Source organism: Achroia grisella, unplaced genomic scaffold, assembly GCF_030625045.1.
Source record: "Achroia grisella isolate CSIRO2021 unplaced genomic scaffold, CSIRO_AGI_Agris_v1 utg640, whole genome shotgun sequence".
NCBI lineage: Eukaryota > Metazoa > Arthropoda > Insecta > Lepidoptera > Pyralidae > Achroia > Achroia grisella.
In genome coordinates, this window is record NW_026712977.1 from 4,662,307 (window position 1) to 4,688,102 (window position 25,796).

Below are 25,796 nucleotides of genomic sequence, written 5' to 3' on the forward strand. Positions count from 1 at the left end.
TACATATAATAAATTATCTTCATTTCAATTAAGGTATAAATAACAAATCGTGAAGGTGCGGACGATGTCATTAAAAACGCGGCAATATTTACTTATCACGTTCCAGATACACATATGAAAAATAAGACACTGTTTTGTCTCTACTTATATCCCTGACAAGAAGAAGTACCTATCTTGGTTATTTCTATACCCATCATTACATATTTTAGTTGAATAGTCAATGTGGGTTAGCTAAAAATACATTTCGAATGCGGAAGAATATATTAAATCAATTTTTTTTTATTAAGTTGAATAGCAAATGATCTAACAACGTGGTGGTGAGTGACACATAGTGTGCAATTGCGTCGCCATTTCAGAGGACGGATTTGCCTAAATACTCTGTAATTTTACTGCCATATGCTTTTAAGCGAATCACACCTTACAAAGATGGTGTCTAAAATACGTGGCATTACTATGCAGTTGATCATTCAATTTACAATATATTGTACTACGTGATATGATGCTATAATTATGGGCCTCTTATAAGATATTTTTTATGTCGTCTGTGTTGGTCACAATAATTAGATTCAGTATAGATAGGTACTCCATCAATCAATCATAACCGGAAAACAGTGCTGAATCTGCTGTAAAATTCTTCCAAATATTATAGCAGACGACTTCGTGTTATATACGAGTTTACCGTTAGTAACAATAGAAATAAGATCTTACTACTAGTCATAACAATTAAAACACAATAAGTATGTAATCTGTATCTTCCATACACCTCATAACGGTTGTAACTCATTTATACCACAAGTCTATTGATGTAATTCCACTTAATTCCGGCTCTTTCCAAACATTCACTTATTATACTAGAATTATAAAATGGGAACCTGTTTAATGCTTATGGCATTTTTTTATACTCGCCACATTAACGACAGGTCCCGTATATCCAGAACGGACATAGTAATAACCCGCGTTTTAAACATATAGGTAGTAATCTTGTCCTGTACTTGATAAGGTACTTCTCTGGTAACAACAGTTCTCATACAAACATACATATCGTCACGTCTGTCTCCTATGAGACAGGCAGAGACGCCATGTTTCTCTTGCATCCTCTACATTCTTTCATCAATATTCATATGTCCGTCTATGCAGTATCCTAGCACCATTTCCATGTAATCTGCCTCATTCTCTTTCATTATTCTCCTTTCATCCATCCTTTGCAATTGTTCAATCCAGATAAAACAAGTATTACTACTTCAATGCATATATAATATAATATATATATATAAACTTAATATTTAATGTGATATTTACCATGAGTATGTTCATTATAAGCTCGAAAGACGATTAGCGAGCTCATAAGAAACATATTTATGGTTTTATCATTTATATATTGTATTACCACTTGTATTTATGTGATAAACAATAAAACAGGTGATAAGAACAACATATTTAATTGCATGACAATGTCCGCTACGTTCGTGAAGTGTCATTTTCGGCTTATTGCGCGGTGAATGCCTTCGAAATTACTTTCGAAATGTGTGCTAAAACTACGAATATTAACTTAAACTACCTATCCTAAATGTTCCTACTATGCCCTTCGGTCGGTTCCAAAGTGATGCCTTTAAAACAGCCGTTTGGCAATTCGGACAGTATCAATTTTATGTTGTCGACTTCGCTTTCCAGATGGTCACATTCGGCTTGGTACTGCTTCATCCATCTAATAAAATAAAATATTTGAATTATTATTCTAGTTGACTATCCTTCACCCGGTATGCACTTAAAAAATACTTTATTTTTAGAAATGCTTGATTATTAATTAATTCTCCAAAAGGACTCTCCGATGTCCATGGTGTTATATAGGAATCCATGTCACTTTTTAAGATATATATATTATTACTACGCCATAAACAATATGGCAATTTCTGAACAATAAATTAGGAAGACTAGTTTCTAAAAAGTGGTTTTTCTTTAAAAAGTGTTTATACTCAAAGGCGGTTAGTTCTGTAGTCCCCTATACTACAAGGTATTTGAGACGTCAAGTCATTGGTGTGGCTGACAGAATCGAGTTAGTATTATCTTTTACAAAATAATATGTTACGCACCCGCGATAGTTAGTCTTGGCCTGTTCGAGGGACTTAATCTTATCTGCCAGATTTTCCGCCTTCAATTTCTCTTCTACCTCGTCCAAGCTTTTCTCTGTAAATGAGAAATAAACCAATCTGACAAATCGTAATTACATTAAAGCGTGAAAGATATTTCTTATTTCTGTAATGACGCGGAGTGATGTCAACTGCGCCACTTTCCGATTTGTTGGCCACCAGGCCATCCTGGAAACTTGGAAACAATCATAATACATTCCTGATCATCACCACGATAGGACATCCTCCACTGGTGTATCGCAAGCGAGTAAAATAAAACGATTCACCACAGTAATTCCTATGGTCTCAAGTTCCATTCCTCAGCTTACAAACATTTGTATTCCTGAGTATGACTGTTTGTATTGGTCTGAGTGTTTACAAACAAATTATATTATGCATGCATTTTAAAAAGTTGTTTAGTACCTATAACATCAGCTCAGACTAGATGGCGCTGTGTGGATTGTCCTAGGTTATTATTATTATTAATGGATTGTATATAATTATCATTGTATTGTTCAGATATACTATTACATACACAGTATATAGTAATGAAAAAACGCTACTTACCGAGATTGTCCAGTGCATTATCATCCAAGTCAAGAAGATTTGCCAATTCGTTCTTTATAGCCTGCAAATCCTCGAGACCCTTTAGGACTTGTCTCTCAGCCTCGCGAGTATCAGTTTTCGCCAGTCCCACCTATATAGTTTAAACAAAAAATTGTATTAGAAAATATTCTAAAAACATAAAAAAAATCTGTTTATGTATGTAAAAGACGGCTGTATTCTAATTACATAAAAAATTGACAAAGAATATGTAATTAGCCAAATCTTTACAGGTAACAAGTAATAGACACACAAGTAATATACATGTAGCATTATAAATTTTATAAAATAATCCAAGTTATTATTGATTTAATTAATAAGAATATGAATACTCACCTTTTTCTTAGCGTCTTCTGTCAACTGCATGCTCTCATTCGCCTGTAGCTCCAGGGATTTAATTTGGGTTTCTGTGCCTTTCACTCGAGCTTAAAATAGAGACGGTTACATAAATTTTATTGATTTATATACTATTAAGTAAATAGTCCTGCCAGACTGGTGTATCCTAATTCTTTCGTCTGTTCAAGATGTGTTAATATGTTTGAAATTCTAGAATAAATTAAAATGAAAATTTAATGTAAACGGGATGTTCAGATAAAAACGATGTAGAACTAAAAACTAAAAAATGACGGTAATGATTTATTCGTATAATCATTACCGTCATGATTACTGTTGTACATTAAATTGTCCATATATCGTCACAAAAAACCGCATAATCTAACATTTTTTAGAACGTGGGCTGACTTATTCCTAGTTATCATACGAAAACATCGTTTCCCCGTGAACATTGTAATATATTTTATTGCAGTATGAATAAAATATATTACAATATTCATTCCTAGCCGTTCCAGCCACGGCGTTCATACACTGAACTCCTGCGCCAATTTTATGTAGTTACCATAAAGTACTTACTAGATAATTTATCTGCCTCATCCCTTAGTTTAATTGCCTCCGTTTTAGCTCTGGATGCTTTATTTTTAACATTATGCGCCTCCTAAAATATAACAACAATACATATATACAACAAGTGTACTATAAAGATACTTTAATTTCAAAGAATGAGACAAGTTTAGATAAACAATAATTTGACGGGTATACATTATGGGCGCATGTTACCTCAGAGGCCTTATCAGCGTATTCCTTCTGGGCCTTAAGAGCTAAGTCCCTGGCATCTCTAGCTTTGTCGCTTGCCGTAATGAGGTCATCAGTAATCATATTGATGTTATCCTCTGCTGCGACCAATTTCTCCTGTATCGATGGTATGTCTTGAACAGCCCGCGACGCCTCCATGCGGGAGTCTTTCACTTGGTCACTGAATTCTTTAACAATTTCGTAAAGTAATAATAAGTAAAAGGTTTGCGGTAGTTCAAATAGTATATAAAACAAGAAATTTAATATATTAGTAATATTAGATGTATTTACTATTTAGAACGAAGACAATCACTGTGTTTTATGTGGTCTCTGGGTGAGATCTTCCCACAGATGGGCTATAAATTTTATATCCTACAAAGCCAGATACATATATAAACGCAAACGTATGAACTTGTTAAACGTAGTACATACCCTTCAAGGTTTTATAAATTTCTTTAGCGTCTTTCAATGTCGTGTTTGTGGAGTTGACGTTATCTCTAGCCTCTTCCCGTAGTTCATCCAGCTTCGCTAAAAGATCGTTCAACTCGTCTTGACTTTTATGACCGTCGTCTAAAAGCTGCTTCCCCTTACTGGTAGCTTCGATCAAATTTTGGCGAGTATTTTTACTCTGGTCCTCAAGTTGTTCGTAGTCCGAAAATCTATCATTAATCTACGAAAATAATACGTACACATAAAATAATATGTAAAATTGCACACTAGAAGCGCTAATATTTCATAAGGTTGCATTATTTTTTTACAAGCTCATATCTTGCTCTCAAAATCAAATAACAAACTCTGCAAAATTAAATTCCATCTCCAATTTTTATGTAGGTAATAGAAATATTAAAAATAAAATAAATATATAAATAAATGAAATAATGAATATTTCAAATTTTGCTTATAAAAATTTATTAATTCCTAAAATAACCTGGTCATGAATTGAAGCAGAAGCTGAAAAATAAGTTTAAAACTGAACTAGTCCATCCCATTACTTACCGTTTTGTTCATCGCTACAGCTTCTTGACGTAATTTCTTTAGATTGATGTCGGATAAAAATGTAACATTGACGTTAGTGAATAAGCTTACAGCTTCGTCGTATACGGACTTAGATTTATTCAAGGCTTGGTCAGCCAAGTCCTTCATTGTGCCCAATTTACTGGAGGCTACGTTCAATTCGTTTGGAAACATTTGAATTTCGTTACTGGAAAGATTTTTTTAAAAATATATTATGTGATGCCGCTTGTGACTGAGGTTTTTACTATTTCATCAAATATATTTGATTATATTGTTTTAATTTTGCAATGGTTGGATTCGACAAACAAAGTCGGGGAGTAATATAAACAGTTAAGGTTACAAAAATGTTTTTTTTCTATAAAAGTTTAACTAGAAAAGCAGTAGTTTTTTTTATTAAGCCACTTCAGTATTTCGTTTACATTATTACCTGATATTAGCCTGCTTATTGATACTATCTTTTGCAATCTTATTAGCAGATAATGATGTATTAAAAGCTTTTTCTGCTATTTCCCTTATATTTTTTGCCTCGTTCTCCAGTTTCTCGACTTGGAGACGCGATTCTTTTGCCAATTTGGACATTTCGCCATGTTGTTTACCGAACTGATCAGATCTCTCCCGAGCTTTCTTCAATGCTTCAGCGCCTTCACCTGCTAAATATTGGATTGCGTCCTGGAAAAGAAAAAATACGGGTGTTTAATATTACTTATATTATTTTTGTCTCGCTTTACAATGAAGATCTTCATTTTATTACAACAACAAATTACATCATTAATACTGTCTAACAAAATATATGTTACTGTTAACAATATTATTGACAAATCGAGAATTTAAAATAATTTCACTATTGGACTATATCAGAAATTATTAAAATATATATCATTTCTAATCTGTATAGAACCTATGACTGAAGATTTTTCCGATTTTACCTCAATTTCCTTTTGAGCTGCTTTAATAGTTTCTTGAGCTTTTAGTAAGTTAGGTTTGCTGTTCTCGACCGCTTCGCTGCCATCGTACCGTTGATGTTCAGTCTTCAATAACATGTTCCTGAATTAACATATTAAAAAAAATATAATAACATCTAATTAATATGTTGATTTAATCGTAGGTATCAATCTTTCTAGATTGATTCATAATAAACTAAAGTTTCTATAATTGATAGTCCTAATGTTAAAAAGTATAATATGTACACACTCTATTACTAAACCTATCTGCCAATGTAACTTACATTGGCAGATAGGTTTAGTAATATGTCTATGTCTCTTACATGTAGTAAATACGTTCGTGTATCCCGTATTTTCTCTCTTCTCCATTATTACTACATTAAACTTCAAGTTTATTTTATATTACCCACACTCTGCCCACTACCCACCCTCTATTTCAAACAATATGTTCAAACGCATACATATACTAGCTGCCTGTAGAGTAGTGGAAATCAGCAAAAATGAAAAAAGAACCTAATTAAAAGAAATGGTATACCTGACGTCAGCAAGTCGGTTGGCGAGATCAGAGAGTTGGTCCGTCAAACTGGTACCCCCACCGCCACCAGCCTCTGCTTTAGCGTCCTGTACCAGCTGTTCTATCTCAGCCCTCACGCGTTTCAATTCGATGTCAAAGTCAGCATTTTCGACTACTGTAGGCGCTTTGGATATTTTCGCTAATATCTGTATTTAATATAATTGCCATATTATATTATCATACAGTTTTCCTTTTATGATAATGTATATATAGTAATAATAATTAGTATGACCCGTAAATATAAATAAAAATATCAAATATTTCCGAGAAACTTTAAAAAGAATAATATCTCAACAACTCACACAGCGTCATCTAGTCCCAACCTAACCAGAGTTTGCCTTATGGGTACTAGACGACTGACTTAAATACATAGATTTTTTTTTGTTTTGTCGTGATATTTGCTAATTGGTAAATCCACTCTTAAACGTTCACACTGTGGAATATTCTATCAAGACTTTCCTAAAATACTATACGATATTCATCAAGAACTTAAACATATAAACACACATTACAAACATTTATTTATGTATGTTTGCCCAGTCCTGTACAGATTTTTGTTTCTATTTTGTGAGGTAAATCTTGTGTCATTTATATAATAATTAATTAGAGGAATAAAATAGCAGACTTTTTAAGTTGGACTGTAAAATTCTTGTTAGAATTCGTTTCTTCGTGGGGTCCCCGATTACACCCATAGACAGATTATATGAGCGACAAACTTACTTCATCTAAATCCTTTAGCTCGCGTCTATGATCATTGACGGCATCCAACACTAAGTTGTAACATGGAGGACAATCTTCACATCCTTGTCCATCTGCTCGCCTCTGTTTATTTTCCATGCACCTGGCGCGTAATAATTGCAATTATAAGATGAAATTATTATAAGATATAATTGTGGGTCAATCGTAGCATGGATAGGATAGCTAGCTAACTAATAGCTAAAATGGATCACTAGAAATTGGCTAGACAACGACTTTTTAATGAAACAAAATATGCCAATAATAAATCAGACCCGTTACACTTCAAATCCAATCGATTATTAAGGTATATATAATTTTTTATGCGCTTAAGAAATTGCGAAAAATATTATCTAGTTTCGTTTTCTTTTATAGGTAGACCATAACGAGACATATTATCGTCTAGCTATGTATTTTCAGGACAATTCAGACAGCGCCATCTCGCCCCAAGCTTACTATATAGTAGACTGATATAAATACATTTTGTTATATAAACAGAAAATCCAGACCGATACAAACAATCAGACTCATAAATACAAATGTTATCGGGCTAGGAATCGTCTAGTATCATTAGTAAGGCGATGTGCTAAACCGGTAGACCACAGAGGCATCAAATAATGATAATATAATTGATTAATGAGTACCATAAACTCACATAAACTGTTAAATATGATTGTGTTTTATACAGACCTATCACAACGGCGCCCTTCAACATTTTCCTGGCAAGAGCACTGGCCAGACATGTTGCACTGGTAGTCCGTGGAGCCCCAGTTGTCGCAGTCGCAGTTTTTGCAACCTTCAGTGGAGAATCCGTAGTGGTAGGATCGACAACGATCGCAATGCTTACTGTGAAATCAGGTAACAATATAACAGTCTAACTCAGATAACAGAAAAAATCGTATAAAAATATGACCTTATGTACTATTTGTCTTTTTGGAAGTTGTGATTCGTTACTGTACCACTCGGCGTAGTAACTGCTACTTCACAATTATATATGAAAAATTATGTAAGCGTTTATTCATAAAAATATCAATAACATACAGAGCAAGCTGGTGTTTCGCCTAATAGAAAGTATTTTAATCGATGGTGTGAAATGCGAAATGCACAAGTTTCGTATTTCATGATAGCCCACTAAACAAATTACCACTGTTTTCGGAAATTTCGAAACTGTTGTAGAAATATGAAATTAATCTTAACGTAAAGAGTTATAAGAATAATAGGTAGGTACGAAATAATTTCTGTCTATGATCATGCTGCGGTGTGAACTGTGATTTATTTTGTAAACTTTTTTTCATTGTAACCAACGATTCATAAATTCCATTAGGCGGGTCGTTAACTGGCCTGTTTATTCTATTAGTATCGTAAAACGAACTTACTCAATGACACCGGGCTTGCAGTAACATTGGCCGGTGATTGGATCACAAGTCGAGTTGTACGAACCGTCCAGATTGCATTCACATGGCTTGCAACCCTCGCCCGAGTTGATATTATAATATCCATCCTGTTGATTGTACGTATAAAAGATTTCAAAATTTGATGAAGAATTATAAATACTAGCAACGACATTCAATGACCTCGAGGTCGCGACCTCCAATAAACAGAATTGAATGATCATTATTGCTTAACATTACAAAAGTTTATGGAGACTTTGTCAATATATCTATTTAGGACATTATTATTGCTTTTATATTTTTGGCGACCATCTAGTTCATGCGTTAATGAATAAATCTTAGCCCTATATTCTGTAACTAGTTGAGTTTCAATTACTCACCTCACATTTGTCGCAATTTCTCCCTATGACGTGTGGACGGCAAGAGCAGTAACCAGTCAAGCCGTCGCACAACGGCGGGCCTTCAGGACTTTCCAATGTGCCCGCTTCATGGCATTGACATGGCTTACAATCACCCTTCTCTTCCGGGTCGAGGGCATCTCCGAAATAACCTATAATATAAATACGATAAAGTAATAATTATTCTATTTTATATAATCAAAGCACTTAACGGAATATCTATTTTGTGTAAACATAATAAGCTGAATTTTAGATGACCATATGACAAATGTAGCACCACCACAATGTTCTGTTAACTAAATTTAGCACAATATATTTTTTCAATAATACTTAATGTTTAAAATATGAAGTGAATTTAATTGAGCCAATACGGGATTCTAGTAGTGAAAAGGATATCAACACTCTATTAAAATTTACTATTCTGACACACGCAATAAATAGCTATTACGTCATAATTATAGCAAGTAATCTATACTTATTACTGATTATGTGGATTAGTATTTATTTTCTAGTTGGTCAGAAAACTTACCACTCAAGCACTTATCACAGTGCGCTCCAGCAGTATTGTAAATACATTTGAGACATTCTCCCGTTGTTCTATTGCAGTTGCCGACTGCATTGGGGTCCACATTGCCGTTACATTGACATTCCCCGCATTCTTGTGGTGCACCGAACTGACCGGTAGGATCGCCGAAGTGACCGTCAGCACAAACCTCACACCTCGGCCCTGTAGTTCATTAAAACATTGTAAACACATAAACATTATAAATGTTTGGCGGCTCGGTGGTTTAGCGGTTTAGTATATCGCTTGAGTCCGATGGTCGCTGGTTCGATTCCTCGTACGATACAAATTTTATTTATGAGTACGATTTTTTGTATCGGAGTGGGTGTTATCTGTGTATATTATGTATATATTTACAAAAAAAATGTGTTTATCATTTATCTAGTATCCAGAACTCTCTGCCTTGCTTCAATCTAAATGGCGCTATGTAAATTGCCCGGGGTTATTATTATTATCAATAAAGGTTTTAGATACAATTTTCAAAATAAAAATGATCTCTTTTCTAAAGTTGACTTCTGTACGTAATAGGTTATCGATTATATTAGACCGTATTTTTATTTACTCTTAGCCAACTGTTTTTTTTTTGTTAGTATATGTTTTGATTAATTATTATTTTAAGGATTTCTGTCTATTTTATACTATTTTGCTCTGCAAAAAAGTATAAAATAGACTGCTGGACTATATTAGAGTCGGTTTTAAGTAGAACTCACCAGCATATCCAGTTGGACAATCTGTACAGACAATGCTACCATCCACTAGTTGAAGACAACCACTGTCTTTTGGACATGGGCAGACCTTGCAATCATCCTGGGTACCAGTTATGGCGTTGCCGTAGAAACCTTTGGCACAGAGTTCGCAGTTGCTGCCCGTCGTATTGTGTTTGCAGATACAGAAACCTAAGTAAAGTTACATATATTTATTATCAATTTTATAAAGGAAATATGTAAAAGAAAGGAATGTAAATACAAAAAAGGAAGTAAGAAGGGTAGGTAGGTATATGAGGGTAATTGTATTTAATTATATTTTTGGATTTATTTCAGTCGTTATGAACTGTCTTATATTTATTCGATCTCATTTAATCACTCTTATTATATTCCAAGTTGTACAAATCTGTGTTACATCAATATTCAAAATTTCAATATAACGACATATAGTTTCCCTTACCAGTAGCAGTGTCGCAAATATGCGCATGTCCATTACAGTCGCAAGGTATGCAGGTGGAATAGGGGCCTCCGTTAGCGGGTTCGTGTTTAAACCCTGGCGCGCACTCTTCACAATAATCACCCACGTAGGCACCAGGGCAGGTACACTTCTCTACCCAATTGGCCGGCGCTGAACCCCTCTCTCGACCAGCCTTCGCAGTCTCCAACTTGAAGTTCATCAAATACCCTATCCCGCCTTTATTGTATGTTCCTCTAATCTTTATTGAAGTTAAATTCTGAAGGATGGACATGAATTCGAAGTTTGACAGAGTAGGTGTCCAGCCGTAACGTGGATCTTCGTGAAGCCTGAAGGTGTATTCTTGAGGCTGCAACAATAAACAGTAGATTCTAAAGACACAGTTGGATAAGTCAACATACAACAATCGCATTGCATCAATCGCATGAGCAGACAGATGTGGAATCTGCGGAAAACCTACATACCTGATCAGATGGTTCAGGATTGTTTTGTCCATAAATATTCATAAAAATAGAAGCACGGGAGCCCTCCAGTATAATGTCTTGGGATGACGGATAGGCATTGCTTTCGCCCAAACGTAGTGTGAACTTTAGATCGTGGTTATAGGAAGGTCGTTGATCTCCGAGGAACTGGTTCGATGCTATGAAATAGCCAATCTCCGATCCTCGCGATGTTACAGCTAGAATTAGAATTATGGGTGAAGTACAAATATAGGGATAAAATAAAGGGATTCTTTTATTTTACATACGTTTCAAATTAAGTTACACGTTGTATTATAATATAATTCTTTAATTCCGGATTATGTATCCATATATGTATATCCGCCTCTATATACACAGTACAGTTTTACTAATATTTTTATTAGGTTTAGGTAAATGCAAATCTTGTATGGCGATTATAGAAAAAGTAGACTATAAACCGTGTGAGTTGCGTAGTTTCCACAAACACAATTACATTACCAACCTATGTTCTGTGTATTAGCATTAAACTGAAGAGCGATTGGGTGATGCTGATCGTTTTCAGCTGTCCATTTTTCTGCGTCTCTTATGAAGCGTGCATTAATTTCATGAGCTTGGTATTTCGGAGCTGAACTACACTGAGACGAATGCCCAAAGCAGAAACATGGTGTACACCCAAACTCGTTGTCGATGTCCAAATTGAAGAAGCCTGGTTTGCATCTGAAATTAATTTCACAATAGTTATAGTACTGTCAATTTTAGGTTCTAAATTTAATGCTCAAGATTCTTACATTCTGTACAAATATAATACTTAGTGATTATCTAAATTTCTGTATACTTAATCTTAGATGTTGTCTTTTTAAGCACAGAAGACATGGTAATGTCTAAGATTTACCACATTTTTTGTCAATTCACCGTATTTAGTAGTCTTAGTGCTAATTATACTGTTATTTTCTAATATACCATTCTCTACAGGCACATTGGCCTAAAGAGTCTTAAAGACAATTTCGTCAGTATGTAACCATTAACAGTTTAAAATATATTGCGAAGATTAAAAAAATACGTGACCAATTTATGTATTCCCATTTCTGAATACTAAGATATATCGCCTCCAGACCCTATAATTCCACTACCATATCTCACAGCTTTCAAACCCAATTGCTATCCTGTTATTAAATGTAACAAGGTACCCACACAGTCTAATTTGTACAGTCTTTCATTCCTACCTCCTCTCTATATACAACTCTATGTAATTACTTACTCTCTACAACGTCTGCCCTCCACATTCTGCTTGCAGAGACAAATTCCGCTGACAGGGTCACATTGTGGTTTGTTTTCGAAAGAACCAGATTCGTTACACCCGCACGGCTTGCAGCCTTGGTTGGTAAATTCGTAATGATTTGGAGAACACACGTCGCACTTGTCTCCTGTCACTCCAGGTTTGCATGGACATTTGCCTTGGGCATTGCATTGGAGACTTCGCGATCCTAAAATTATTCGGTAAACTTTGTTACTATTTCATCGAATGTAATATCAAATTGTTGTATCTCTATAAACTTATATACTACTATTTAACTTTTTATTAGATACTATTAAAATGTATATAAAACATTTGAAGTTAAATTTAAATTTAAAATTTTATCTAAATTTAAAATTATAATTTCAATATATTTATTACAAAGGTCCTGTATAGTATGTATATTAAAAATCTTTTACCATCAGTTTAAATAAAATTCACGGCAGATAAACCATAGTAGGTATGTATAAATACAGAAGATAAATAAGTATTCATAAAGAATCTATATATAGATTAGCAATGTCTTACGTTCCTAATTGTAAAGAAGTCTTATGAATACGTAGTACTGGGTTGAATCAAAGAAAGATTAGATTTGTATACGTATAATTAATTAAATATGAAAGACGTATGATGACGTGTCAGACGACTCTTTGTATTTATTCCGCACAATGTACTTACCAGTAGGATTACAATTACACGGAAGGCATATCTCCCTTTCTCCTTGATAGTAATTTTCTCTGCATCTCTCGCAGTTGGGGCCATCTCTGTTCTCGGCGCAGTCAATGCAGTGCCCACCGTGGCCGGACTGTTCGTACAGGTCTTTATCGAAGTAGCACTTGTCGGAGAAACCATTGCAGTTGCAAGCTGCCGGAAAAGTTTACAGTTTTCGAATATTCAGTTCTACACCCAGGTTCTTGGGGCCTGAGCTTAGAATTGATATCTCGTTTCTATTAAAACACGATTAGTAAATCATTTTTGGGTAAAATGGTTAAGGTTAACTCCTGTAATTTACAAATCGCTGTGCTATATAAAATCGAACAGTATCTTTATAGTAGTAGTAATAAATAAATATATTATATAGTTATAGTATTCTCATAACTGTGGTTATAGTAATGATGGTAAATCGTAAAAATTATTATTATTACTTACTATTAGTACCATTATAATATGAATAACGCATGAATATTAACTTTAATGTATTTTTACATTGAATTCGTGATTTTATTTCAAATAAGTAATGTTGTTTATTTGTTTATTCGATTTCTTGATTAAGATCAGAAAACAAAATTGACTGCTGTAAATTGTACTCAAAGCGAATAGAATATTTATGTTATTGCGTTGATAATTGAGCATAAAATTTCAGGAAGTAAATGCCAAGTATGTCGATTTTATTACATGGCGTAACACCGTAACATTATTTTTGACATTTAAGCTGCGTAATAAAGCTATAAATTACGGATCAGTGACCGAATGTTATACCCTGTTTTATTAAGAAGAACAGATATGACGAAATTAAATCCTTGTTAGAACAATTAAAATGTTGTAACTTATTAATGGACGTCAAATTTATTCCGTTTAAACTCGTTATATTTCATTTACTAAAATTACCTAAAGGGTATCAAATTTTACTTGTTTTTGATATATAAAGCAGCTCATAAAATATGGGTACGTTATAGGCGTAAATAGTGAAGTTCTATCCCATATCCGTACAAAATCGAATTTTGAAATGACTCCGCGCGGCTATGTTTTACGGCTCTGGATACAATCTTAACCGTCACAATATGAGAAGAATCCGTCCTCTTTATGATTTAAAAAAATACGACAACCTCGTTAACAATAAGTTTCTTTTTTAGAGACATGTAATTATAAGTTAGTTATTATTAGATAATATTTTATATTATAAACGCGAAAGTGTGAGTATGGATGGTTGGTTACTCTTTCATGGAAAAACTACTGAACGGATTTTGATGGAACTGTACAGCAATATAGCTTATATATCAGAATAATATATAGGCTATAAATTTCACTAGGTTAAAATCGCGGGCACAGCTAGTAACAAATATTTTCAAATATTTAGCTTAAAGTACTACTCTTAAATTTAGCTTTAATAATTCTTCTAACGGGACAGTATATTTTTTTTATTCAACGATTGAATCTGCAGAATACAATAGCGATGCCAAATTAATTACAAGATGATGCTTTTTTCCGGTGAACGTCATCCTAGACAGAAAGGTACCTACCTAAATATTAATAAATAAATAAGTGTCTTATAAATAATACACATACATAAACAAATGCCGACTCCCGAATGGCCTGATTTTATGACAGATACCATAAAGGTCAAATGTTTTATATCTAGAAGTATTCAAATGAAGACATCAACATATTATTTTTTAGATACTCTTAGTTGTAATATGTTTATTAAATTTGAATAGTGATAATGTAGTTTTATGTGTCATCAACACGGGAAGGAAATTTAACAATTATTGAAAAAATCATATAATTGCAACTATCAAAATAACTATGCTATCACGTGACACCCACACATAAAATTGTGGAATTGAAAATTGAGATCGTCAGTGTTTTGAGATCGCTTGCCAAAAAAATGTCCGTTTTCAATTGTTTGAAATATGATTGATAGACAGCAATACCGATCAATTATATATATATATATATATATATATATATATATATGCATAGTATGTATAATATATATATGTACATATTTTATTTATTTATACTAATTGGAAGATTATTGATTTAATCAATTATATTGTATATGGTACTAAATTTACATTTTCTACAACAGGGCATACTGTTAATTACAGTAGTACCTATTTAACGTTAATACAGGAATTTAATGTATTGATAACAATAAATTATTAACAAAAATTTCTTGAATATTAATCTTTATTTACTGTGTACTTTCACACTGTGTAACAATAGATTTTTCATAAGTTATTTATAAGAACTATTTAGATACATTTACAGGATATGGTTTGTTTGAAATAAAATGTCAGTACAGACACGACATTCTATTTTTTATCGTGTAATCAGATTTTTCTGTGCAAGATCCTCACAATTTAATATCAGCCTATATACCTAATTTATTTATCCTTATCCTTACAAATATTACAAATGCGAAAGTAACTCTGTTATGTCTCGCTTTCATGCCAAAACTACTGATCCAGGCCAGGCCAGATACAGGCGAAAAAAGTGTTGTAAGGAGTTGAAAGATGAGATGAAAGACTGTATGGAAATATCGTCATTTTTGTTGCTAGAACGATGAAAGTTTTTTCTTAGGTTAGATTATGAAATAATTTATTTGGTCAAGGTCAATATTTCACGTAGAAGAAGACGCGGGCACAGCTAGTTTAATATAAAAATCATCAAATTATTTGTCTATTGAGGCAATTAATATTTTTTTATTTGCCTAAATAGACAAATCATTTAATTAGGCTCTATCTAGAGGTCAAATAATTTATTTAGGCCTCAAAGGCCTATTATTGTGAGAACAAAACATACAAATTTTGTACAAACATCATATAAAGGATTGTCCATTAATCACGTGAGGCTCGAAAGGTGGGTTGACAAAAATAAACAATGTCGTAAATAAATACATGTGATATCAAGTATTTATTTATTTTTAGGGCATACTTGGCATAAATGGCAGACATTTTTAACATGGTCCATAATTTTAGAGTAAAAGATTATTTTCTTTTACTCTAAAATTATGGACCATGTTAAAAATGTCTAGATTATTGCAAGTTGTTTTTGTAGTTTAGTTTAGTTATTGTAGTTTATCTTGTATTTAAAGATAATATTCTAAAAAGTGTAAGATTTTTTGTAGGCACTAAAAAGGTGGTGTTGTCCTAAGCCTCACTACGTCTCACCAATGGGGGGTTAAAAAAATATCACGTCATTAATAGAGGACCACTAACGATGATGCATGACAAATCAGAAGACGAAATTGCCTTTGCGTACTTCGCGATTGCTAAAAAATTAATTTCTATACCAACCTTTGCATTCGTGTACATTAGTGGATGATGCACGGCCCCAGGGCGCGTCATTGTAGAAGTCCAAGCACCTCTCACACTCACGACCCGCTGTATTATGTTCACATCTATATATAAAATAATAACTATTAATTTATGAAGTGTCCCCTCCGATCGATCCCCCGTCCAATTCAAACGGGGATCGAAATTACGACGGCTTGAGCCGAGGTTCGAACCCCTAGCGGGGGTGCCCTTAGACTAAAGTCGTATCCGTCAGGCGGAAGTTGAGAGGCCTTCACCCGCTCTATAAGTCCTTACGCGGGTTTGGAGTGCTTTCTGCACTCGCCGTCTATCGTCCGGTCAAGCTATAAAGGCCAGCTACGGCCAACAGCATTAGAGTACTCCGAAAAAATAAAATGTTTATGTAGCAAGTTTACATCTATACTAATATAAATTCGAAAGTATCTATCTGTTTGATTTTCACGACTAAAACACTGAACGAATCTCTCTAATTATATATTGTATCCTGACGACAAAGATTGTGTGTCCTTAGTTAAAAAAAGTATAAGAAGTCAAAGTTAATTAAATACTTCTTGTTAGTAAAACGAATACATTTGTATTAATACAAATGTATGTAACAGTCGAGATTTGAACCTAAGAGTATAATCATAATCTAAGGACAATTCACCATGTAGACCCAAGTTAAGCTAGCTAATGCTTGTGTTATGGGTACTAGACAACTGATACAAATACATAGTTATATTTTTTTTGTCAATACACTGACCTCCACGCGGGTCCTCCTAGTAACCAACGTCATACATTCCTAGTGAATTTGTCACGATAGGCTAACTGACCTGACCTCATGCTCATCTTATTATCCTCCACTGGTGCACCGCCAGCGTAAACCGTTAGCGCAGGCGGGTGTACCATTTCATTATCATACACAAAAAGAAAACATACACATTATACATAGAAAACCCAGACACATACAAACTCATGAATAAAATGTTTATGTCGTGCGAGGAATCGAACCCGCGACCATTGGAAGTAAGGTGGTGTGCAAAACCGCTATACAATAGACAAAACAGTGAGGCCTATATTAATTAATTTAATTCTTAAATAACGTCCACAAACTTAAGACAAGTTTATTAAATATACATTACCTGCAAGCCCTCGTCTTGGTACCATCAGGGTATTCATTGGTATCGCATATTGACGCGTGCCCATTACATTTACATCTAGCTCCGACATTGACGTCAGCAATGGCGTACCAGTACGACTGCAGTACTTGTATATCTTCGAAGATCTCATCGCCAAAGGTGTTCAGGCGGTCCAAAGAAATACGCAGATCTGTTGCTGTCACCCATTCCTGATACGATCAAGAATTTATTTATGTTCCATTGAAATTAAAGCTATAAACTGCAAAACCATTGAAGCTATAACAAACAGTGAACTAGCTCTTTAATTCTATATATATAAAGGTGCCTGTCTGTTTTACTGATGATGATGTAATCCCGGCCGATTTCGGCCACGGCGACTGTCTTCAACTGTTTATTACTATTTCATCACTAAATAGACATTAATGAAATTTGACGAAACTAATAATAATAATTACTAATAATACTAATTATATTACGAGAGCGAAGATTAGAATATTTTTTTAAATAAAATCAGACGAACGTGGTAACGTATAGTCGCATATAAATATATACCTACAATATAATATACATCAGGGATCAAACTGTACTCCTCTTTCCGAGGAACTAATATAGGTATATGTACCCACACATATGTTTGCATACGCAGTGATTGTACTCCAATATCTCGCCTGTCTTGCCATTCGATACCTAACTTGCTGTGTTATAAACAAACTGTTTTGTTGTTGATGTAATTATAGTAGAAACTAAGTTACATATACAAATTAATTTGTTTAAACTCTTTCTCAATTTCATTGACTTAGAGACTTACTTACTTGAGAACTTAATTCCTTTGTCATTGCAATAAATGATTGTAATGACAAAGGAAGTAATGATTTATGTAAGTTAAATTTAATTTACCTGAAATCTGTATAAACCTGGATATATCTTAGCTAGATCGTACATTGTTTCAATATATTACCCGTACACAGCATTTTCCTTTGTTTACTCAGGCATGGTACTTACATTTTAGCTAAGGAAGTTATTGTAAAGTGGTATTTAATTAAACTTTATGATAATATATATATATATATTAAATATAAATAATAATAATAATATAATTGATAATGTATATTACTATATTATCATTAAATATCCTAAATTATTCTAGACTATGTCAATGCTGTTATATTACCGACGTCTCACAATTACTATATTTATTAAACACTTCATTTTATAAATGTAGTTGTACCTGTAACTCTGGACTGCTGTCGAACGTAAACGCGGAAGGACGTCCCTCGAGAGTCGAAAAAAGCACGTTCCCGCCAGAAAGGGGCGATATATCAGAGTATTCGCTGGTACAGAGTGCTCTTGTTTCGGCACCTAAGTCAGCCGATCTTTGTTCTAGTACTCCATAGGTATCACGGCAAGAAGCACTGGCAAAGAAGGAAAGTATGTTACTGTTTTATCTTTGTAATTAATTTGGTTATGATTATAGTTTCGTAATTTTTTTATGTCGCCATAAGTGGAGAAGTGAAGTGATAATCAAATTCATAGTCAGCAAGTCCACTGCACTCATAGGATTCATTGAGTCAGCAATGTACGACGCCCTTATATCTGACAAGTTTGTTGTAGTGATTTAGTTGTTAATGCGCTAAACAGAAATGGTATATATAATAAACCTTCCATATGGTAATAACCTTCACGTACCCCGTAATTCCATTGCAGTATCCCACTTTAATTGTGGAAAATATATATTGTATATAGTTCAGACATGTTTTGTCTCCAAATTCATATATTTATAAAAAAATATAAATGACAAAACTATTTGCTACCTTGTATCAATGAACGATATTACCGGTAATACAATGTACTATTATGGAGAATTTACCTGAAATATTGGAAGGGATCCCAATCCTTCTCCTCGCTGGTTTTCTTATAAATAGCAAAGCTCTGTGGCCTTGGAGAGTAGAACACGATTTTGACGTAAGTTATATCATACGCCTTACCTGTACACCATACAAAAATTTTATGTTAGTAAGAAGAATATGCTCACATCCGGAATTCGTCCGATGTACCAGTCCAGTTACAGCTATTTAGAATATAATAATTCGAAAAAAGCCAATAGAACTTCAAATTGTGTTGGAAATTTAGCTCCAAAACAAATCTATTGGAATATGACGGTGCTGTGGTGTGATTAGGCATTTAATTAACATAGGTACTAGCACTGATAATATAATACTAGTAATAATGCAACCATTAACCACATACCACAAAATACATACATACATATGCATATTCGAATACTGCAGCACGCCGCGTTTCTACTGTATCGCATAAACCGATATTATTATTGGATTGCACTGCTTGCGTGATAATAATATTAGTATGGTGACTGCAGAATATTAATGATTTACACCAAGTTTAATTTGATTGACTGAAAAAAGATAGTCAAATCATTGACTGTCTTTTTTCTAGCATTCCCTTTTATCTCTAGTGTAAATTTCTTTTTATTGTAATTGTTCTATTTCTTTTTCCTCGAACTATTCTATAATAGAACTGTTCACTTTAAATGTCATTTACAGCTTCACTGGACGAAAATGAGAATGTATATGACACTCTCAACACGCGGAAGGAAATGAGGACCTAGATATGTGATGGCAAGTGCCGATAAGGAGCGCATAAGCGCTGAATATGACTGGTAGATTGCGTTTGGGGTCGTTGTCTTCTGAAGTCATCTTCTTTACTTATTTATTTCTTTACTACGTTAGAAATCTGAACGAAGCACTAATAGATATTGTGTACCCAAACGTTGCCTATAACCTTTTTGTTCCGTCGTAATCTATATAATCAATCTAGAATAGGACAGCTAAAGTGATATTCCCTTGAGAAAATGTCGCAATATTCTTCGTTGGTAATCACTTTTCTTGTATAATAGAAAGTAATTTTACTGTCGAATTACCAATAGTAAAAAGTAATTAGTTGGGCAATGGGAGAGAATACGATTTTGTTCAGACGAAGCTGCAGGTAGGGAATGTAAAATTTATAGCTGTACCTACAATAATATATCAAAAAGCCTAGTATTATAAATGGATTTATTAGAACGTAATATTATTCATTGATCTTACCCAGATGTAACGTCAAGTTGACTTGATTAGGGTACTGGATGCCCTCCTTCATTGTCTCTGATTGCCACCACGTTTGATTGTTCTGATCGTGGTGAAGGTCTGTCAGATAGTAGCTGGTAAGTTGACCCTGGTGGCAGTAGTCGCAAGACCTATAAGGTACAACACATTAATATAAAATTGTATATGCGTGTCCTATAGAAAACTATAATTAAAAATAAGCAATTTTTTAACAGCGCGTTGTCTCGTAGCGCCCCTGGTGCGCCTCATACTTTGCCATTTCTGTCGACTGATATCTCTATACCCTGTAATTTCTCTACATTCTTCAGAAGAAAATGCAGCCTGCTTGGCGGCAGAAACAAATGACGAAGAAGTTTTTGCTGTACATACAGATGACTTTGTACAAAGTCCACTAAGTGAAATTGTTTCGTATATACATTTTATTTTCTTTAGTGTGTGTGTGTGTACCTCGTGGATGTAGCCGCCGAGGTCTGAATGCAGTATACCATTGGCCCGTTATCGCCGCAGGTATTAGTTGCTTCCATCAGTACGTTGAATGCCGCGTTTTCGAATTCAGGGATGCATCGCTGAAAGATATTATTCATATAATACAATTGTAAACATTCGGTTTAGGTGCAGAATATCTTACTGATATTATAAACACGAAAATTTCTGAGTTAGGATTGATGGATGGACGTAAGTCTTTCACGCAAAAACTATTGAACGAATTTTGACGAAACTGACGAGACTGTAATATAGCTAATACATAGGCTTTAATTTGCAAAAAGATATTGTAATGATAAATGTTAAGTAAGTGTGACGCATATATATTATACGCGAGTTCAAATAAATTTTGTACACCTGGTACTCCTGTTACTAAAATAAAAGAACAGTTTTCAGAAATTTCGTCTATTTATATACCTACCTATCTACATTTGTTCAATCTCAAAATCGTTTTAACCGATTTATATATGACGAAGTAAGGTTTTTTTTAATGTTTATTTTTATAAAACGCGTCCATTTTATACGTAACAAACGTATACCTAGTATTAGTTGAATTAACAGTTAATAAAACCATGATTTTCGAATAGATAAATTTTAATGTAACATAATTATCAGAAAGTTTTAAGTAAGGACTTCGATTATTTCTCTGTATTAATGTATAATGTATTGTTACCACACTTGTTGTAAACCTATTAGCTTCATCACCACGCAGTCCTCCCTGAAAACTATCCTTGTTTATTTCTAGTTCGATGCAGTTAATTCCACATTTATCCACTAATGCCCCGCCAGCGTATACCATTATCCTAAGCGTACGTAGAAGTACCATTCCATCATCATTCAATAAAAAAATATGATTGATGTTTAACAATAATTCACATACCGAGTTTCCTGTCTGTGTGTTGAACATGTGATATAAACTATACGCTATTTGATAAGTATGGTCTTCATTAACAAATATCCTATTCACGTGGGTAGTTTTTCTAGATAATGTATAACTAATACAAATATATTTAGTTGTATAAAATAATTTATTTGTATTTTTTTATTATTTATTATTTTATGTATTTAGTTTGAAAGCAGAAATAAAAGTAGTCACTTACTTATCCAGTCATGAAAATGAAAGGGTCGCCTCTCTACCGATATATGCAGGCCAACACCGGTGGAATACAATAGTATGAGCAAAAAGTCAGGTCGTGGTAAAGTAACTAGAAATTGACCACGATGATTTCCAGGAGAACCGCGAAGAGGTCGATATATGGTAATACCATTAGATATATATTGCTGCAATGGGACCCGTAGTCCATATTACTAATAATCCCCTTCCCCTGGATTTAGACAGATATAATTAAGGAAGTTTAAGTACGGCAGTAAAACAAAGTACGAAACTAATGTTAACGAGTTAATAGTAATTCTGTGTGCGGAACGTGAGTTTTCATATATCCAACTCTATTACACAGTCATACGGCTGATTTTACTTCAGTACGTTCGGTAACACTATGAAATTATTCAATACGGATACATACACGACCCACATGGCGATGGCGGTTGTCCACCGAAATAGTACAACACTATATTTAGATATCGCGTGTTACAGGACGTTCACATCTTAAGGTTTCCTCATAAAACCCGTGCGGTGCAGGACTGCAGCACGATGACAGCGAGATGTTTGTAGTTGTAAACTATAAAATTATATTTTATTTATTACGTTTTACGGCTCTTACAGCTTCTTGCTTTTGAGGTAAATTTATGGGGAAATTGAAAATAAAAAAAGACCCAATAAAGAAAGTAAGTGGTAAATGATTAATTCCCAAAAAAAATTTAAGTTATCACCTAAGTATGTACCATGTTTTGGGTCCCTATGGTTTAACGCAATACGTAAAAAAGTATAACATTAATCTTGGCTGAATTTTTATAAAATATTATAAATTATTAAAAATTATAAGATTGATATTGCCAAACAAATGAAGTATCAAAAAATAATTTAATATACATATCAAATAAAATATTTTAATATCAATCAAATTCATGCCTAATTTGGCAATGTTTTCCCGCAGTTTTTCAAAGTTGTAAAATAAGAACATAATGAATATTATAAACACGAAACTTTGTAAGTATTTTATTACTCTTTCACGCAAAACTACTGAACGGATTTTGATGAAACTATACAGTAATATAACTTAGACATCAGAATAACATATAGGCTATAAATTTCACATTAATTTATCGTATCGCGGCTGAAGCAGTGTGTGTCTCATTCAAAGTAGTTTATAAAGCGCTCTGTGAAAGTCGCGTATAAGCTGCGCTGGCGTCGCGATTCTTGTCACTATGGGTCATCCGTAATTACGTCACATGAGGGAGGGAGGGGGTCAATAAAGTGTGACATCGTAAAAAATAATGAACTCCTCCCGACCTATTAGGACAGGTCTTAGCTTTTCAAACCACACATTTTAAGTTTAGTACTAAAATACGAAATTTTAACTATTCTTTGTAACAGCTATGACATGGGAGAGGAGGAAGGGGGATTGTTAATAATATGGACTAATAACCCCATTGCTAGCAATGTACCATGTCAGGTTGACCTCCACGTGTTCGCCCTGGAAGCCATCGTAAGTAAGTCATAGTGAATTTACGATGGGCTAACTTACTTGACCTCATATCCTCCACTGGTGCTCCGTCAGCGTAAACCATTAGCGCAGGCGGATCCGCCAATACATTATCATCCATAACACAGAGGAGAGGGGGGCGGCGGGTAAAATACCTAAATTTGGTGTGGCGTAATACTAATGTAGCGAAGCCTCAAAGAGAAATTGACATTTATGACTATATATTAGTAACTCCTCATATCTCCCGTGGCGTAATGTGTCCTGACAGATTTATTAAAGCTGGAGCATACATTACATAAGGATGTAAATATCAACGCAGACGTATTTTCAATATTCACTGAAATATCGTATATTTTAAAGAGGATTGGAAAGAAACGGATATGAATAAATGCTTCTCTCAGACCCTTGAATCCTATGCTTATTTGAAAATAAGTGAAAACCAAACTTAAAGTATTTTTATCTGTTGTCCTACCAAAACCACAAGCCTTGTTTGCCATGGGACTAAATAGCGTAATAGCTGTAAATTGTTTAGAGTTATTATTATATTAAGATATTCCATCCTAGTATATGAGATCTAATATGACTTTTATCAAAACCATACATTATTATATTTACTATTAACGTAACATTCGCCTCAATTTCTTACCTTACGGCCGTACAGTACAATTGTGCTAAATTGTATAATTGCTTCTGTGTTTACTTTGTCTATTTCTGAAAAATCTATGGAATCTAGTACAAAATACACTTAGAGAGTGCCTTCTTGCGGTCATCAGAATTATGCAATTATTTGCCAAATTCAAGTAGTGGAATTCGACATTACAGGGTTCGGAATTTATAATATAGTAAAATAACTAAAATTAAAGTATTTTTAGTAATTAAGATAGTATTATTATTTTTAAATTTCTGTTAGTATAATGTAAGACAACTTTTTTATACTTTTTGTTCCTATTCTGATTATCTAACAATATATAATGAACATAAGTATTCCAAAATTCAAATTGCCAGTATTAATAATGTCCAAAAGATAACACTGTTACAGATAGATACGTTATATATAGACGGTTTCATTTTACTTTCTTTGTTGAACCTTAAAAATGCAGATGAACTGACACGACTACGACAAATCCAGTTACTGTTTGTGTCATTGAAAATAGATCCTCCACTTTTAAAAACGTTTACCTGCGTATAAATATTAATTTCATTATTTGGAGGCATTTTGTTAGAAATGGTAGTGTAATAATATTTTTACACCTAACCGCGTATGTAATACATAGTCATGCATAGTCTCCAGCATGCCATTTAATCTATTAATAATATGAATAATCTTATATCTGTACATTTTACTGTACACTTATTCCAAATGTTCACAGTGATGCTGTGTGGGGCTTAACATGGCTGTGGCAGTGATCCCTGTTTTTAGAGGTTAAACTGTATATGAAATACATTACTTTACTACCCATACTTAGATTTTAATACAGATTGAAATCGGTTAATAGTAGAAAAAAATTTGTGTCAATTTATATTTGAGACTTACTAAATATCGACAACAAACGGTATTAATTCGAGTGACGGCGGTAGGCTCGCCAAGTCGCCACTTACCACGTTGTATTCCTATACTGCGAAATGTGAGCATTTTAATTGTAAGGTTCACTACGAGGTCGACTATTGATAATGCCTCTGACTACTCCTTATAGGTTAACGGTCGTGACGGTACAGCTCAAGTATCTTTATTTTACAAAAAGCGATAAATCTGAATAATGCTAAGTGGAAACTATAACTCCTGAGATTAGCGCTTTCAAACAAACAAACTCTTTAGAACAAACTCTCTTTTATATAAACTACTATTCTATCAACATTAGCAACTACTATACTGTACACGTACATATAGCATTAGGGTTCTATGTTAATCTACTTTTGGTACTGATAGTACAAGACCTATATAATAGCAACCGCAGAGACTAATCTAACATAATCAGGTAAGTGATTACACGGATAGAGGCGAGTGACACGCATCACTGGACAATGAA

At 33.8% G+C, this 25,796-nt stretch overlaps 1 protein-coding gene across 1 annotated transcript in view; it reads right to left on the reverse strand.

Annotated features, from left to right (window-relative positions):
• Positions 1–327: 327 nt before the first annotated feature.
• LOC131849189 (laminin subunit gamma-1) overlaps positions 328–25,796 on the reverse strand; it is a 31,376-nt gene continuing 5,907 nt past the window's right edge. Inside the window, exons 2-29 of the mRNA XM_059199194.1 lie at positions 21,131–21,249; positions 20,666–20,814; positions 19,429–19,546; positions 18,790–18,973; positions 17,565–17,770; positions 16,426–16,529; positions 13,085–13,270; positions 12,371–12,596; positions 11,615–11,829; positions 11,116–11,330; positions 10,637–11,000; positions 10,183–10,368; positions 9,440–9,637; positions 8,893–9,062; positions 8,498–8,622; positions 7,812–7,967; positions 7,107–7,227; positions 6,348–6,532; positions 5,798–5,915; positions 5,299–5,540; positions 4,854–5,058; positions 4,290–4,527; positions 3,843–4,045; positions 3,639–3,720; positions 3,066–3,154; positions 2,694–2,823; positions 2,091–2,184; positions 328–1,705 (exon numbers count right to left, since the gene is read on the reverse strand). Coding sequence (XP_059055177.1) covers positions 1,564–1,705; positions 2,091–2,184; positions 2,694–2,823; positions 3,066–3,154; positions 3,639–3,720; positions 3,843–4,045; positions 4,290–4,527; positions 4,854–5,058; positions 5,299–5,540; positions 5,798–5,915; positions 6,348–6,532; positions 7,107–7,227; positions 7,812–7,967; positions 8,498–8,622; positions 8,893–9,062; positions 9,440–9,637; positions 10,183–10,368; positions 10,637–11,000; positions 11,116–11,330; positions 11,615–11,829; positions 12,371–12,596; positions 13,085–13,270; positions 16,426–16,529; positions 17,565–17,770; positions 18,790–18,973; positions 19,429–19,546; positions 20,666–20,814; positions 21,131–21,249 — 4,770 coding nt within the window. The 3' untranslated portion in view covers positions 328–1,563. The remainder of the gene's footprint in view (positions 1,706–2,090; positions 2,185–2,693; positions 2,824–3,065; positions 3,155–3,638; positions 3,721–3,842; positions 4,046–4,289; positions 4,528–4,853; positions 5,059–5,298; positions 5,541–5,797; positions 5,916–6,347; positions 6,533–7,106; positions 7,228–7,811; positions 7,968–8,497; positions 8,623–8,892; positions 9,063–9,439; positions 9,638–10,182; positions 10,369–10,636; positions 11,001–11,115; positions 11,331–11,614; positions 11,830–12,370; positions 12,597–13,084; positions 13,271–16,425; positions 16,530–17,564; positions 17,771–18,789; positions 18,974–19,428; positions 19,547–20,665; positions 20,815–21,130; positions 21,250–25,796) is intronic.